We start from the raw sequence: 12,497 nt of genomic DNA, 5'->3' as shown, positions 1-12,497 counted from the left end.
TCCAGATTCAACATTCTGAGCAAAAAGGCACACTTAATGGTTTTTCATATCTGGAAGGCCACCTCTTCCTCTACATTTTCCAGTAGGAAATGGGGTGGTTCACCAACAAAGAATGATCTGAGACTCCAACCTTCCAGATTTCCTTTTGTACTTGTTTTCCCACTGCTACAGCAGTCCTCTTTTTGGTTTCTGCTCTGATGACTGGAATAGGTTCAGTGCCAAATTCTAGGAACATGGCTGGCTGCGTATGAAAACCTTGCAAACATCACTGACAGTGGCCAACTTGCAACTGATCCTGTTCTGCTGCTTGGTGCTTCTTTCATAGGCCTAATCAGGGCATCACCTGATGATTTTCCTGAACTGTCTTAACTATAGCGCCTCAGTTTTCTTATGTTCCCTGCTTCACAGCTGGTAGTTTGTGTGATGGTGGTTGAGTGGTTGAAGTCCTGCAGACCTAGAATTATGACATTCTGCTACTGAAACAAATTCTGCGATCTTTTTTCTGATAGGGAAATGGTAGACTGAAGCCCCATGCAAAAAGAAATGAGCTTATTACAGGATGTACCTAAGAGGAACTGCTGGAATTTTAAGAAGTAATGTGAAAGTAAAAGATTATGAAATAGGACAGAGGGAATTCTGGGAAGTTCCCTTAATTCCCTTAGAGGAAAGCAAGTATGTCTTCGTAGAAAAAAACAGCTAGACACAAATCATTATGGATAGCGTTGAAGACTGGCTCAGCAGAGTGCTTGTTTTGCTGGTACACCACTTCCTTGGGCAGCTGTGCTGCCCCAGCAGAGGTTTTTCAACCGGGCATGCAGTCAAGCAGCATTGCAGTGTCAGCAGCTGTGTGCCAGCTCAGATGCTGCCAGTATATTTGTTAACATTGATGTGGCCTAAGAGTATCCATATAGCGTAGTACTATAATTACAGCAGTATGATCGTAGAACTCTGCTCATGGCATATTTCGTAGTGTAGGCAAGCCTTTGTGAAACCCCAGTCTTGCCAGTGTTATCATGTGAAGCCTTCATTTATGAAGTCCCATTGACTTCCCCAAGTGCAGAGCTAATTGCATGAGAAGGATCTAAGGGGTTTAATCCTTCTCCTGATACTTCAATGAAAATTAATTTCTTATATATTATGTATGAGTAATATATTTCTGTTTGTACATTAATATTAATGTTGCATATTTTTGAGCACAACTTCTATTCTGTAGGTTTAAATTATTTTAGTAAGTTATAGCCCAGAATTCTGCAGGAATAAATGTTGAGTTGAAAGTGGACAGTTAAGGGCAGGGGGGAGGGTCCTGAGTCATACTTGGGAAAGTGAAATTAATCAGCATTAATTTTCCATAGTGTGGGAGAAAAGCGGATTTAGTGTTTAAGTCAAACCAAACAAGGTATATAAAAAGCCCCTGATTTTGCCTTTCTGTTAAAATCCAGAGAGCTTTTACAAAATTTGTGATGGAGAAAAGAGACAAAAGAGTATTCTCTTGTGCGTACTTGCAAACTATTAATTTTATTGGGCTACATCTGTTGCTGATTGTTGGTGAAGAAAGTAGTGGCTTTATTGAATGACAGTCTGTCTCAGTATGCCTTTTTTTAAAACAAAGGGGAAAAAAGCAACTTTAAAAAGAAAAAAGTCTATCAGCTTGCTCAGAATATCAGCTTTTTGCATCTCAGACCTGCCAAGTCATGCTCTACTGCTTGTGCTTTGATGCCACATCATCTGCAAAATCATCAGTGCAGTCTTGATCATAGTTTCTCCTTAATGTCCATAGCCACACAGCTGCTCTGATACTGAGATGCTGAATGTTGGGATGCCTCTTGATGGGTTAGCAGCTCTCTGGCTTCAGAGGGTCTCAGGTTGGCAGTGTTCTTTGATTTTAAGTGCAGTGTAAGGAGACAGAAAGAGGTGGGGATGCTGACAGAAAGTTCAGTTGCTGACACAGTCAGCCTGGATTCCTGAGCACTGCTCATCACATACGCTTGCAGTGCTCAAAGGCTTGGCCTCACCCAGGATCAGGCCCTAGGACAGAGAGACAGAAAGAAGCATATTTGTCTTTCAGATCCCAAATCAAATTCAAAGTACTTAAAGCTGTTTGTACTCATAAACTATGTAAACCTCCTATTGAGAAAAAATAAATATACAGCCATGTGCTGCTAGGTTTTCGGGTCACTTTTCTGACAGGTACCTCACTTCAGTACTGAGTTTCAAAGACCTAGAGAGAGTTAAAGGATTAGAGAGCTCAAAGGGAAGAGGTGTAATTTTTAAACGTTGCAAGATGTGGTTCTTTCTGCGGGATATGAGACATTGCAAGTTAATGCACTTCATCAGTCAGGGGAAGGAAAGGTTTGTAACTAAGAGACATTGAAGACAAATGTGATTAAATGCAGGATCCATAATGTAAAGGTGAAAGACAGAACAGCAGACCATGACTTCAAGCAGAGTAGAGAAGGAAGTACTGCTAGAACGGACATTTGTATTTCTGACTCAGTGAATTTTGGGTATTAAAGCAATAAGTAACCATAATGAAAGAAATTAGAAAAAATTAATGTTTTTCTTCCATTTTTCATTCTGCTTACCTTACAGCATAGATTGTATTCTTTCTCTAGGCATGTACACTGAGACCCCGTTATATTTAAGACCCTGTTAAACAAAAGCAGAAGAACAGGAAAATCCTCATAAAATCCTCATAAAATCACTGTGAACATGTTTTTAAAAGCAATCAGGAAATGCTAATTAAAGGGTGTTGTGTGAGCAATGAGAAGAGTTAGCAATTAGTCAGTTCAAAAAAATGCAAGATGACAGTGCCCCATAAGCAAGATAAATAGCTAACTATGCAGTGAAACTGGCTAACATATGCTTAGTTTTTTAAGAGCTTAAGGTTGACAAAATAAGCATCCAGGAAGATAGAAAAGAAATCCTCAGTTAAGGTACTGTCAAAAATAATCTGAGCTATGATGAAAAATGGCTAAATGGACAAATAAACTGGGACCATGGTTGCTCTTGTGCCTTACGCAGGGCCAAGCACACTGCTTACGCTTAATAAAACAATAATGTAAAAAATCATCTGGCAGCATTAGGAGTTAGCACTGGCAAGTTGCTGTAGTTAATGTGCAAGTTTTAACATGGTTTTGTGTATGATTTGTTGGAAGCTATTCACTTTCTCTTGTCAGGTTACCTTTCTGTTGGTTTAACAGGTTGAATTAGCTCCACCCTGGATTTAATTTCAGTGAAAGTGTGAGTGAATGATTGGTCTGGGAGAGGGGAATTGGAGGTTGGGGAGGTGTGGCATCACTCTCTTGGCGGCAGCAGGTTGTCTCAGCTGTGTCCTTGATCCATACCCTTGGTCTGTGCTGAAACTGAGGGGAAGAAGCCTTGAAAGTCCCCTTAACTGGTGTGACAAGGGTAAATAATGTACCTAGGTGTAAACAGGAGGTCATTGGTAGGTTAACAGGTACATGTCAAAGCCATTTTTGGTAGTGCATGCAAGAGAGGTGTGAAAGGAGTATAGAATAAACTAGGGATGCCTGTGAGCCTGAGAGACTGTAGATGCTGTGCACTAAAAGCTATAAGACATAATTTTGGTTATTTCATATAGGGAACAAGTATTCAGTTAAAAGGGGGATACAGAAGATCCAGAAATAGCATATGTAATCAAGGAAGCCAATACTGTTGAAAAAAATGCTTTGTCGTGGAGTTTGTGGCATATTCTCCCTATGGAGGAGTGAAGTATGGATTACGTGTAATATAATGGAATATAGTATACAAAAAGTGACTTACAAACACAGAAAAATATCCATCCCCAAATTCTCAGAGAAAAGAGCTGAAGATAAAAGGAAACATTAAGCAGATAAATCTACAGTCTTTTAAGAAGAGATATCAGCAGCCTGGGAAAAGGCTACTAAACAGACATTTAACAGGGGTTGTAAGGATTATGCATGAAATTACTGGTTTGTGAGCTTGATTTAAACAGTGAGGAACATGAGAGAAAGGCTAATCAAAGACATGATAGAAGAACACATAGAAAGTTTGGATTTAATGAAGGATAGAGGGCAAAGATTCACAAAGGGAGGATCATGCTTAAAATTTTCAATAAAGATTATTTTGAGAGAGTAGCCACAAGTGCTGACAGAGGAGCCTATAAACATGATTTACCAGGATCTTAGCAAAGCTTTTGAAATGGTATAGCACAAAAGACTAATCTGTTGGGTGAATAAGTATGGCATTAGGGAGAGATACTTTGTTTGATTAAAAAAGAAAAGAAACACTAACTTGGTTATGGAAAGCATAGGAGTCTTGTGAATTGAAGCAGGTTAGGTTGGAGGGGTGTGAATAATGGAAAACCTTAAGAATCATTATTTGCACCAATTTTGTTGAATTTATGCAGCATATCAGTAGTCTGGAAGAAAGAGTAAGTAGTAAGGTGATGAAATTCCCTGATAGTACAAAACTGGGGAAATGTCAGAACAAAATAGACAGGTGATAAAATTCTGAATGACTTTGACAAGGAGGTGGAGCATGGGCAGATAAGTAGCATATGCAGTTCATTTTCAAGTAATATAATGAGGCTAGGGAATAGAAGAAGAATGTGCAGATACCTCAGACAGTCACAGGGCACAGAAGGCTGCACAGAAGGATCTTCTGCATACTTCTGAAGGACTTCCGAATAGAACTGTAAATCCTCTAGTAGAGTGGTTATTAGGTTTTTTATTTTGTTTATAAAAGCAAATAAAATTCTGGACACAGAATTGAAGTACCGATTGAAAGACCATATTCTTGGGCCATTTATAAAAGCAACAAAGCCTCATTTGACACGACATGGACACTTTCGGCACCTTTATAGAAAGGAAATTCTGAAAACTGTGAAGTGACAAGTGAGGATCAGGACAATAATTAAAGGTCTAGGTGACATAAATTATTCAAAAGGTTAGAGAGACACATGCATATGCTCTGCATGGATTGAAGGCCCAATCCAAAGCTCATTAAATGTAGTCACAGATAAGCTTTGCATGCTAGAGGGCTTTAAATTGGTTCTGAAAACAGGAATGCAAGCGAACAGGAATGCAAGAGGCAACGAGATTGCCCAGTGTTCTTGTGAGACACTTAGTCCAAGCAGTTACTCTTCAACAATGTTGAATGGCCCCAGGAATGACTTGGGCCTCAGATTTACACTCAGCGTGTAGGAGACAAATTGGCACTTCAGTTCTTGACAGGAGGGGCCTTAGTGAAGGTTTGTGGGCTTGTTTATTAAAGAGTTTTTAGTAAAAGATGAGATCACAATAATATAAGAAATGAAAAGTTAAACCACTTTCTTAATGTGTCGCTCTCCTCTGAAACAAGTCTTTGGAGGTTTTGCAACAAGGCATAGTTTAGAGCGCAGTACGGCTTCTCCAGATACTGTACTGGTCCTGTCTGAGTCCATATGGAAATGCACTGGTAAGGGTCTTTTGTGGCCCACCTTTGCTGATATTTCTCTGTAACAAGAAATGTGCATTGGCTTGTTTTTGTGCTTGGAGGGGAGAATGGGAATATTGTCATGTTTCTGTCTCTCGCAGGAGGCTGACAGGTGTCCTCTGGCAAATGCAGTGGAGGCAGGTTAGGTTGTTAAGTGCCCTCAGCTGTCCAGCCTTCATCATTGTGTGGAGCTGATATGCCCTGGGCTGTGAGCTGGAGCAGCAAGGCCTGGGTACCTGCTCTGTCCCGCTGAGTCCTCCATAGGCACAGGTGACTTGGGCAGAGGGGCAGGGAGTTCAGCCAGGGTTCCTCACTGCAAACAGTGTGTCAAGGCAAGGATGGTTTGTCACAGTCATGTGCTGCTTTCTCTGTGGAGCCATCTTGTATCACAAAGGGCTGGAGAGAAGAGAGATTCAAATACCTCCTTGAGTCACAACCCAATTTTTCTTCTGTGCTACATAAGTTCTTCAAGGCTTCTTCCCCAGCTATCCAGGCAAGGGACATGGAGCTGCAATACCCCAGGGCTCATTTCTGTCTTATTCCCCCAAGTTTCCCCTTTGTGGGAACACGGAGTAAGGAGGGGTTGGGTCTCCCCCTGGATTTCACACCGGTAGGGAATTGGGGCGAGCCATGAAGCACATCAGGACCCAAGAGCTCCTGTGAGCAGTTATGAGTCCCGTGGTTCTGACAAAGCTTGTGAGATGGAAATGTAACTTGCAGTGAAAAAGGACTTCCTTAGAATGCGAAACATATGGAAATAAGTTTGTGGGTTTTGTTCAGCATGGTGTGAAAATGACTGGGGTTTGATCATTTGAAAATCTAAGAGTAAATGGAATTTACTGAGTTTGCTTTTAAAATAAAAACTTAACCATGCACAAGTTTAGACACTTTGAGATGAGTGTGTGTTGAGCTAATAAAAGTTGATGTCAACATTTTAGAATATGTTTGGAAACAAAAAAGAACTAGTGTTTGATCAAGCAGCAGTCACAAAAACATTCTTCCCTTCATGATAAAAAGAAAACCTCTGTGTGTGATTCTGCAAATATGTCAGATCATTTTGAAGAGGCTAGTAAGTACTAGTAAATTATTTGGCTGTTGTTGTTGTTGTCAAATGACTTTGTTTTTTGGCATTCGACTTCAAAAAAACCCCCAACCTTTGTATGTGTTGTCGTTATGTACATCAGTCATAATTTTGCCGACAATTCATGACATGCACTCTGCATCGCTGTGCTAACAAGAGAAAAGACCAGCCATTAAGTTTATGTTTCTTTGTTTTTGAACAAAGTCACATATCAGGAATAATGCTAGGGGTATGCTAATAAACAATATATAGTGCCAGTCATCAGGGAGTAAGAAATATTTTCTAACTAGTTCTAAAGGGAAACAATGTTTTAAAAAAAGGGAGAGTGATTGTTATTTATGCAATATTGTTGTTCTATATGTCAGCATCAAAAAGCATCTTGTAAAGAGCTTAGCATAATAAATCGTTGATCGTGACTGTCATTATTTAGAGGTCTTTGATAGATCTAGATGTAGTGCAGTAAGGTTAAATTTACCAATATATAATAGGAAATCCTTAGACTGAATCTGAATTTCTACCAATGTTACCAGTATTATCACAATAACAAAAAAGAGAAAAAGTGTTTTATCTTTTAAAACAGCAGGCTTTACAAATCATAACTGTAAAGCTAAGTCAAAGCAGATTTGTTTTCTGGGTGCCCATTGATTTTATTTGTCTACATAAGGATTTAACTTGGTTACATTTCAGAAAATTAAAGTTGATATAAATGAAAAACGGCAAAAAAGGCTTATGATTGTTTCCACTGAGAAGCGACACTACACATTTTGTTATTGTCATCAAGAAAATTAAAATAGCCTCTGTGTATGAGAAGCAATGGGAGATTTGTAAAGAGGAGCCCACAGGAACACTTAATTTCAGAGTTGACTTTGATTAGTCACTAATTTTTCACTTAACTTGGTAAGACAAAATGACATAGGTTTAAAAAGTCTTTATATTCCTGCCTACGGGCTTGAAGTAGAAACATATTTAATGGATGGGCACTTTATCTGTCTGGGACAGGGCATCTAAATTTACATGCCGATAACAAATTCCGCAAGTCTTTAATAATGTTTAGAGTCAGAGAAAAAACCCTTTTTTAAAAAATATAATCGATAATACCAGCTGCATAACACTCTTCAGAAGCTAAATATAAAGGCTGTGTTTTTGATGCACATTTTCCAGTGAACCCTACTTCTTCCCCAACTAATATATATGAAATTTGCAATTTACTAGATCTGTGCCAGTTTTCTGTGACTTTACATTCTTTAAAAAATATATGTTTTTCTTTTATTTTTTTTTCTTTTTGCTGATGTAGGCAAGGTGCCTGTGGCTGTACAGAAAGATACATGTCTCTTGAGTTACTGCCTTGATGTGGCAGTTCAGGGCTTACCTTGCCTTCATTGCATCTTCAAAACAACAATTGAGCTCTCCAGGACTGTTACCTTAGGACTTGAGTCCTTGATACTACAATTATGCAGTTGAATAATTTTATGAATCTGAGTTGTCTCATTAGATGCCTGGATAACTGCAGATTTTAAGTCTTACGATGAAAACCCAAAATCTTACTTTTGAATATACTCTTTAGTTTTGCCTTTTAAAGCAATGCTTTCCAGTATCAAATCTCTGGCCAATGCAGGTCAAGAAAAACAATAAGAGAAAATACAATCACATTCTTTGGATGTGGAAACGTCTTGGACAGGTGATACACCTAGAAAAGTGAAATAGCAGATCTTTTTGAAAGACACCAAGACATAAATGAAAAACTTTTCCTCTGCACCAAAGAGAGCAGAGTAATGCATTTCCTGGTTTATAATGAAATTTGATCTGTATACACCATGATTTTTAAGTCAGGCCCAATGTAATGTGGCCAGAAGGATTGCTCTCTGGCTAGTTTCCAGCCAGCCTTCCCAGTTTTAGTACAAGCTTGCCAATAGATATTGAAGCAACTGCCTGGATACAGTAACCATTTATCCAGACTAGCAGGGAATTTTCCTTCCTTGAAAGATGGCAACCTGATGGACCATTTAAAATGTATGGTGCACGGGAGATTCTGCAGCCCAGTTGAGAATGAGGGAGAAGCAGATTTCTGATTTCTGTGTTCTTTTCCTGGCTTCTCCCCAGTTCTGTAGTGGGCCTAATCCACTGGTATAAAATGAAGGATTCACGTTGATTTCAGTGTTGTTTGGATCACATCCCACATATCCTCATTGCATTTTGCCTTCCATGAATATAAAGCTGGTGTTTTAGCAAAGCAGGTCTGTCCATGGAGTTAGGAAGCTAAAAAAAAAATCTCTACAGAGTTTGCGGAAACTCAGATAGAAGGTACTACAGAACTGCAGAGTGTTATTTTTTAATATTAATAATTAAGGCTTAATGAAAACACTGCTGGAGAGCTTTAAGTGACCACTTTGAACTCAGTATTTTGAGTTATAGTGAAATGGTTCCAACTGTATGTTTCAGTAAATTTTATCTACCCTTGTTTCTTTAGAAGAAGACCTACCAGTGCATCAAATGTCAGATGGTTTTCTACAATGAATGGGATATCCAAGTTCATGTTGCAAACCACATGATTGGTAAGTGAAGCACTAAAACTTCTCAAAGACAGATAGCCATTTCTCTTACTCATGATCATCATTGCCTCTAAAATTAAACAGTTAAGGAGAAATTAATTGCATCCATCAATGATTAACCTAGGCATGATTGATTTTTTTATTCATATTATTAGACTTGATAAAGCATTAGCATATTTTATTTTCTGCAAGGGCTAGTTTAGACTTCTGCAGAGAATTACATATCCACTGCCAGTCAAAACACAGGTGATTAGCAAATTAAACTTCTAATCATTTTTGCATTATTGAAAACAAACTAACAGGAATGGTTAATGAACTGGATGTTAGCTTTCCGTAGAGTTTTAGACAGGTTTTAATTTCAGAAGTTATTACGGTAATGACACTACTGTGTACTTCTCAAGCACCTTGGTACCAAAATCAAAACTGGCGAGTTTTTGTCATTAGGAAACATAGATAATTCAAATGGCCATAAAATAGCATTGTTTGTTGTGTTTGAGCAGTCTGGAAAAAAATCCTGAGTGTCTCTGTATACAATTAAATACTATCATTTATTTGAAAAAATAAGGAACTGTGGTATTCAGTAATGGAATCTGCTCTTTAAGGTACAAGCATTTTAAAAAGTCTTTTAGGATTCCTGAATCTAAGCCTGGCTTGATGTTTACAAGGCTGTTACAGCTGTAAATTGGAATAAAATAAAAGCTGCTTTTTCTTTGATATTCATATTTTCCTATTATTTGCTTATTCCCCTAGGATTACCCGTAATGTTTTCAATTTGGTAACCACTCAGTAATAGCACTAAGAGTTCTATCAGCCAATTAAATTTATCAAGCACATCATTTGCCCGCTAATAAGATAACATTGCCAGGGTTGTCTCATTTTGTTTTTAACCTCTTTTCCAAATTTCACTTTTCAAGACAGAGATGGATACCATTGATTTTATACTCCTTCTTCCTTTACGCTGTTTTTCTTGCTGTAATAATAGAAAAGCATGCAAAGCACAGACCTAACAATATGGTATAAAAGCCAATAATTACATATCCAACAGAAGAGAATTTGCTGGGGGTTTTTTCATTTTATAAGTTAAAATACTTAGGTTGATGCCCATTTTTTTTCTTTCAAGGTAACATGCAAATTTCTTCCATAAGCACTAGTAATTTGGCTGCACTGTAGAAGAAAGTTACCTGCCAAAACTTAATAGTCCATTTTCTGGGTACTTTATTAATAAGTTTTAAGACATTTAGAGCATGAACTTTTTATATACTTTACATAAAAATGAATAAACAGAAATGACAATCTGGTTTTGTAAAGGAACAAAGCAATTTGCCTGTTGGATTAAGCCTTAGTTTTGATATTTTGTGTCTTTGGGGAGGAGATAATTTGAACTGCTTCACAGTATTCAATCTGGGTCAGTAACGTGAAATTTAAAAGTAGGTTATTACCAACAGCAGAACTCATCATTTCTGCTGTTTTCTTTGAATCCAGTGTTTGACATGTTCTTAATTGTAGCACATAGAGTGACACTGAAACATGACAGAGAATATGGACGCTGTGGGTAAGGGGTGATGCTGGAATGGCAGAGTGGTGTATTTGCTTGTCACCCACTTCGCAAGTGCCTCACATTGTCAGAACAGGAGCCCACTTCTTTCATGAAATACTCAGATTTTCTTTCGTTTTCTCTGTTTTCTGGATGAGTTTTAGTAAAGGGTTAGAATGAGAGGAGAGAAGGGAGAGACTCAGTAAAGTAGGACAAATCCAGTTAGCTAGCTTCAGCCTGCAGATGTGAAAAGACTGATTTTCTTAAACTGAGCTGTTAACTGTCTATGTTTTATTTCTAAAAGCTGGATGAGGTTGAATGAGAAAGAGAATCTTTTAAAAAATATTTAATTGTTTTGTCTGTGTTGTATCTAATCATGCATGATATTACTTCATGACATAACCATAGTGACACAGATTTAAACGTGCTTAATAATAAAATCTTCCCAGTGAAATAAAGAAGGAGCTTGCAAAACATGCAGGGAGATTTGCCGGTCATGCTTATGGTAATCTGTGTTCAGTGAAAGATTCTTATCTGCACTGCCAGACTTACAGTGCTGCTCCTAATGATGTAGCCTCGATTAAGCAAATGCAAGGGGATTTTGTGTTGGGATGGACTGAAAGGAATATCAACATTCTGGGAGTTTTGAATGTGACCTCGGAATCGAAGCACAGGGAAAAATAATTTCTGATCTCCAATTCTGTTAGCCTTCTCACCACTAATTGGATTTTTCCTTAGCTATCTTTCTAATTTCACTCTCCCCTCTCCCCTTTAATTTATATCATTGTTCACAGGCCTTTTTCCAAGACCATATTCTGTCTAGAGAGAAGGGTTCAAGCGGTGACATCAAGCTATTTAAACTGGCCTTAGTTTATGTGCGTCTGTAGGTAGCCTTATGGTATTCATGTATAATACAGAAAACATGCATGTAAACACATTAGTGTGAATATATATAATACATAACCCATATATATAGCACCAGACACCTGCGTGTATATCAATACATAGATTGAAAAATATATTAGATGAAACACTTAAGTAAATATTGACTTACGGACACAGCACATTTACCAAAGGAAAAAAAACTGGTTTCCTAAACACATTGGTCCTTCCCTTTTTTACATGTATCTGATAAAATATATCTTCTTGTCCTCCTTTCCTAGTAGGAGATTGGCAGAACAAGGTGTAGTGTCTTTGCTTCTCTGGGGAAGGGAAAGTGAGAAAGCTTTGGGAAGAGAGAGAGAAAAAAAGAAGGACTTTAAATGCGAGGGAGAGGGAAGGTAATCTGGGAAGGCAGGCGTTAAAAATCAAACAGTGTGATAATCCCTAGATCAAATGTAGGGGCAATAAATGCCTTTACAGACATCATCACACAGTGTCAGGAACTGTTATTTCTTATAGTAAAATGTTAGCATTATCTGTGTTGCGGTTATTCATGGATGTAGTGTCATCTTGCCTCAAGGACTCCATAATCATGATTCAGGGGAAAGACAAAAGGGGAGGCAGCTGGGATGTGGGACAAACAAGAAGGTGGAAAATCTGCCAAACTCTGCTGAGAAATGGGTGGGAACTACAGGTAGACATACATGCTCAGCCACCTGAGGGAAACAGTTGCTACTCACCATCTTGTTCACAGTTTGGGAACCTAGAAAAGTTGGTGTCCCATCTAATTGAACTCGACCCTGGGATGTAAACGGAGTTGCTAATATCCACAGAGAGAAGTTGCATTATGGAAGGTCACTGAGGCAAAGATATGTTTATAAAACCCCAGTGTGAAACTTAGACTTTTAAATAAGGCAACTAGAATTACTTTGTTGGCTAAAATAGCTCCAGTGAGGGTAGGTATTTTTAGGTTGTGTGTATGTGTGTGTTTTTG

The 12,497-nt window shown here is 38.2% G+C and overlaps 1 protein-coding gene across 6 annotated transcripts in view; it reads left to right on the top strand.

The window, feature by feature from the left end:
• Positions 1-12,497, top strand: part of ZNF521 (zinc finger protein 521) — a 232,729-nt gene that overhangs the window by 104,265 nt on the left and 115,967 nt on the right. For all 6 annotated transcript variants that reach the window (XM_074879902.1, XM_074879859.1, XM_074879864.1 and 3 more), the window contains one exon: positions 9,006-9,090. In XM_074879902.1, the coding sequence (XP_074736003.1) occupies positions 9,006-9,090 (85 nt within the window). The remainder of the gene's footprint in view (positions 1-9,005; positions 9,091-12,497) is intronic.

Source organism: Strix uralensis, chromosome 1 (genome assembly GCF_047716275.1).
Source record: "Strix uralensis isolate ZFMK-TIS-50842 chromosome 1, bStrUra1, whole genome shotgun sequence".
In the NCBI taxonomy this organism is placed as follows: domain Eukaryota; kingdom Metazoa; phylum Chordata; class Aves; order Strigiformes; family Strigidae; genus Strix; species Strix uralensis.
This window is presented reverse-complemented; position numbering and strand designations above follow the sequence as displayed.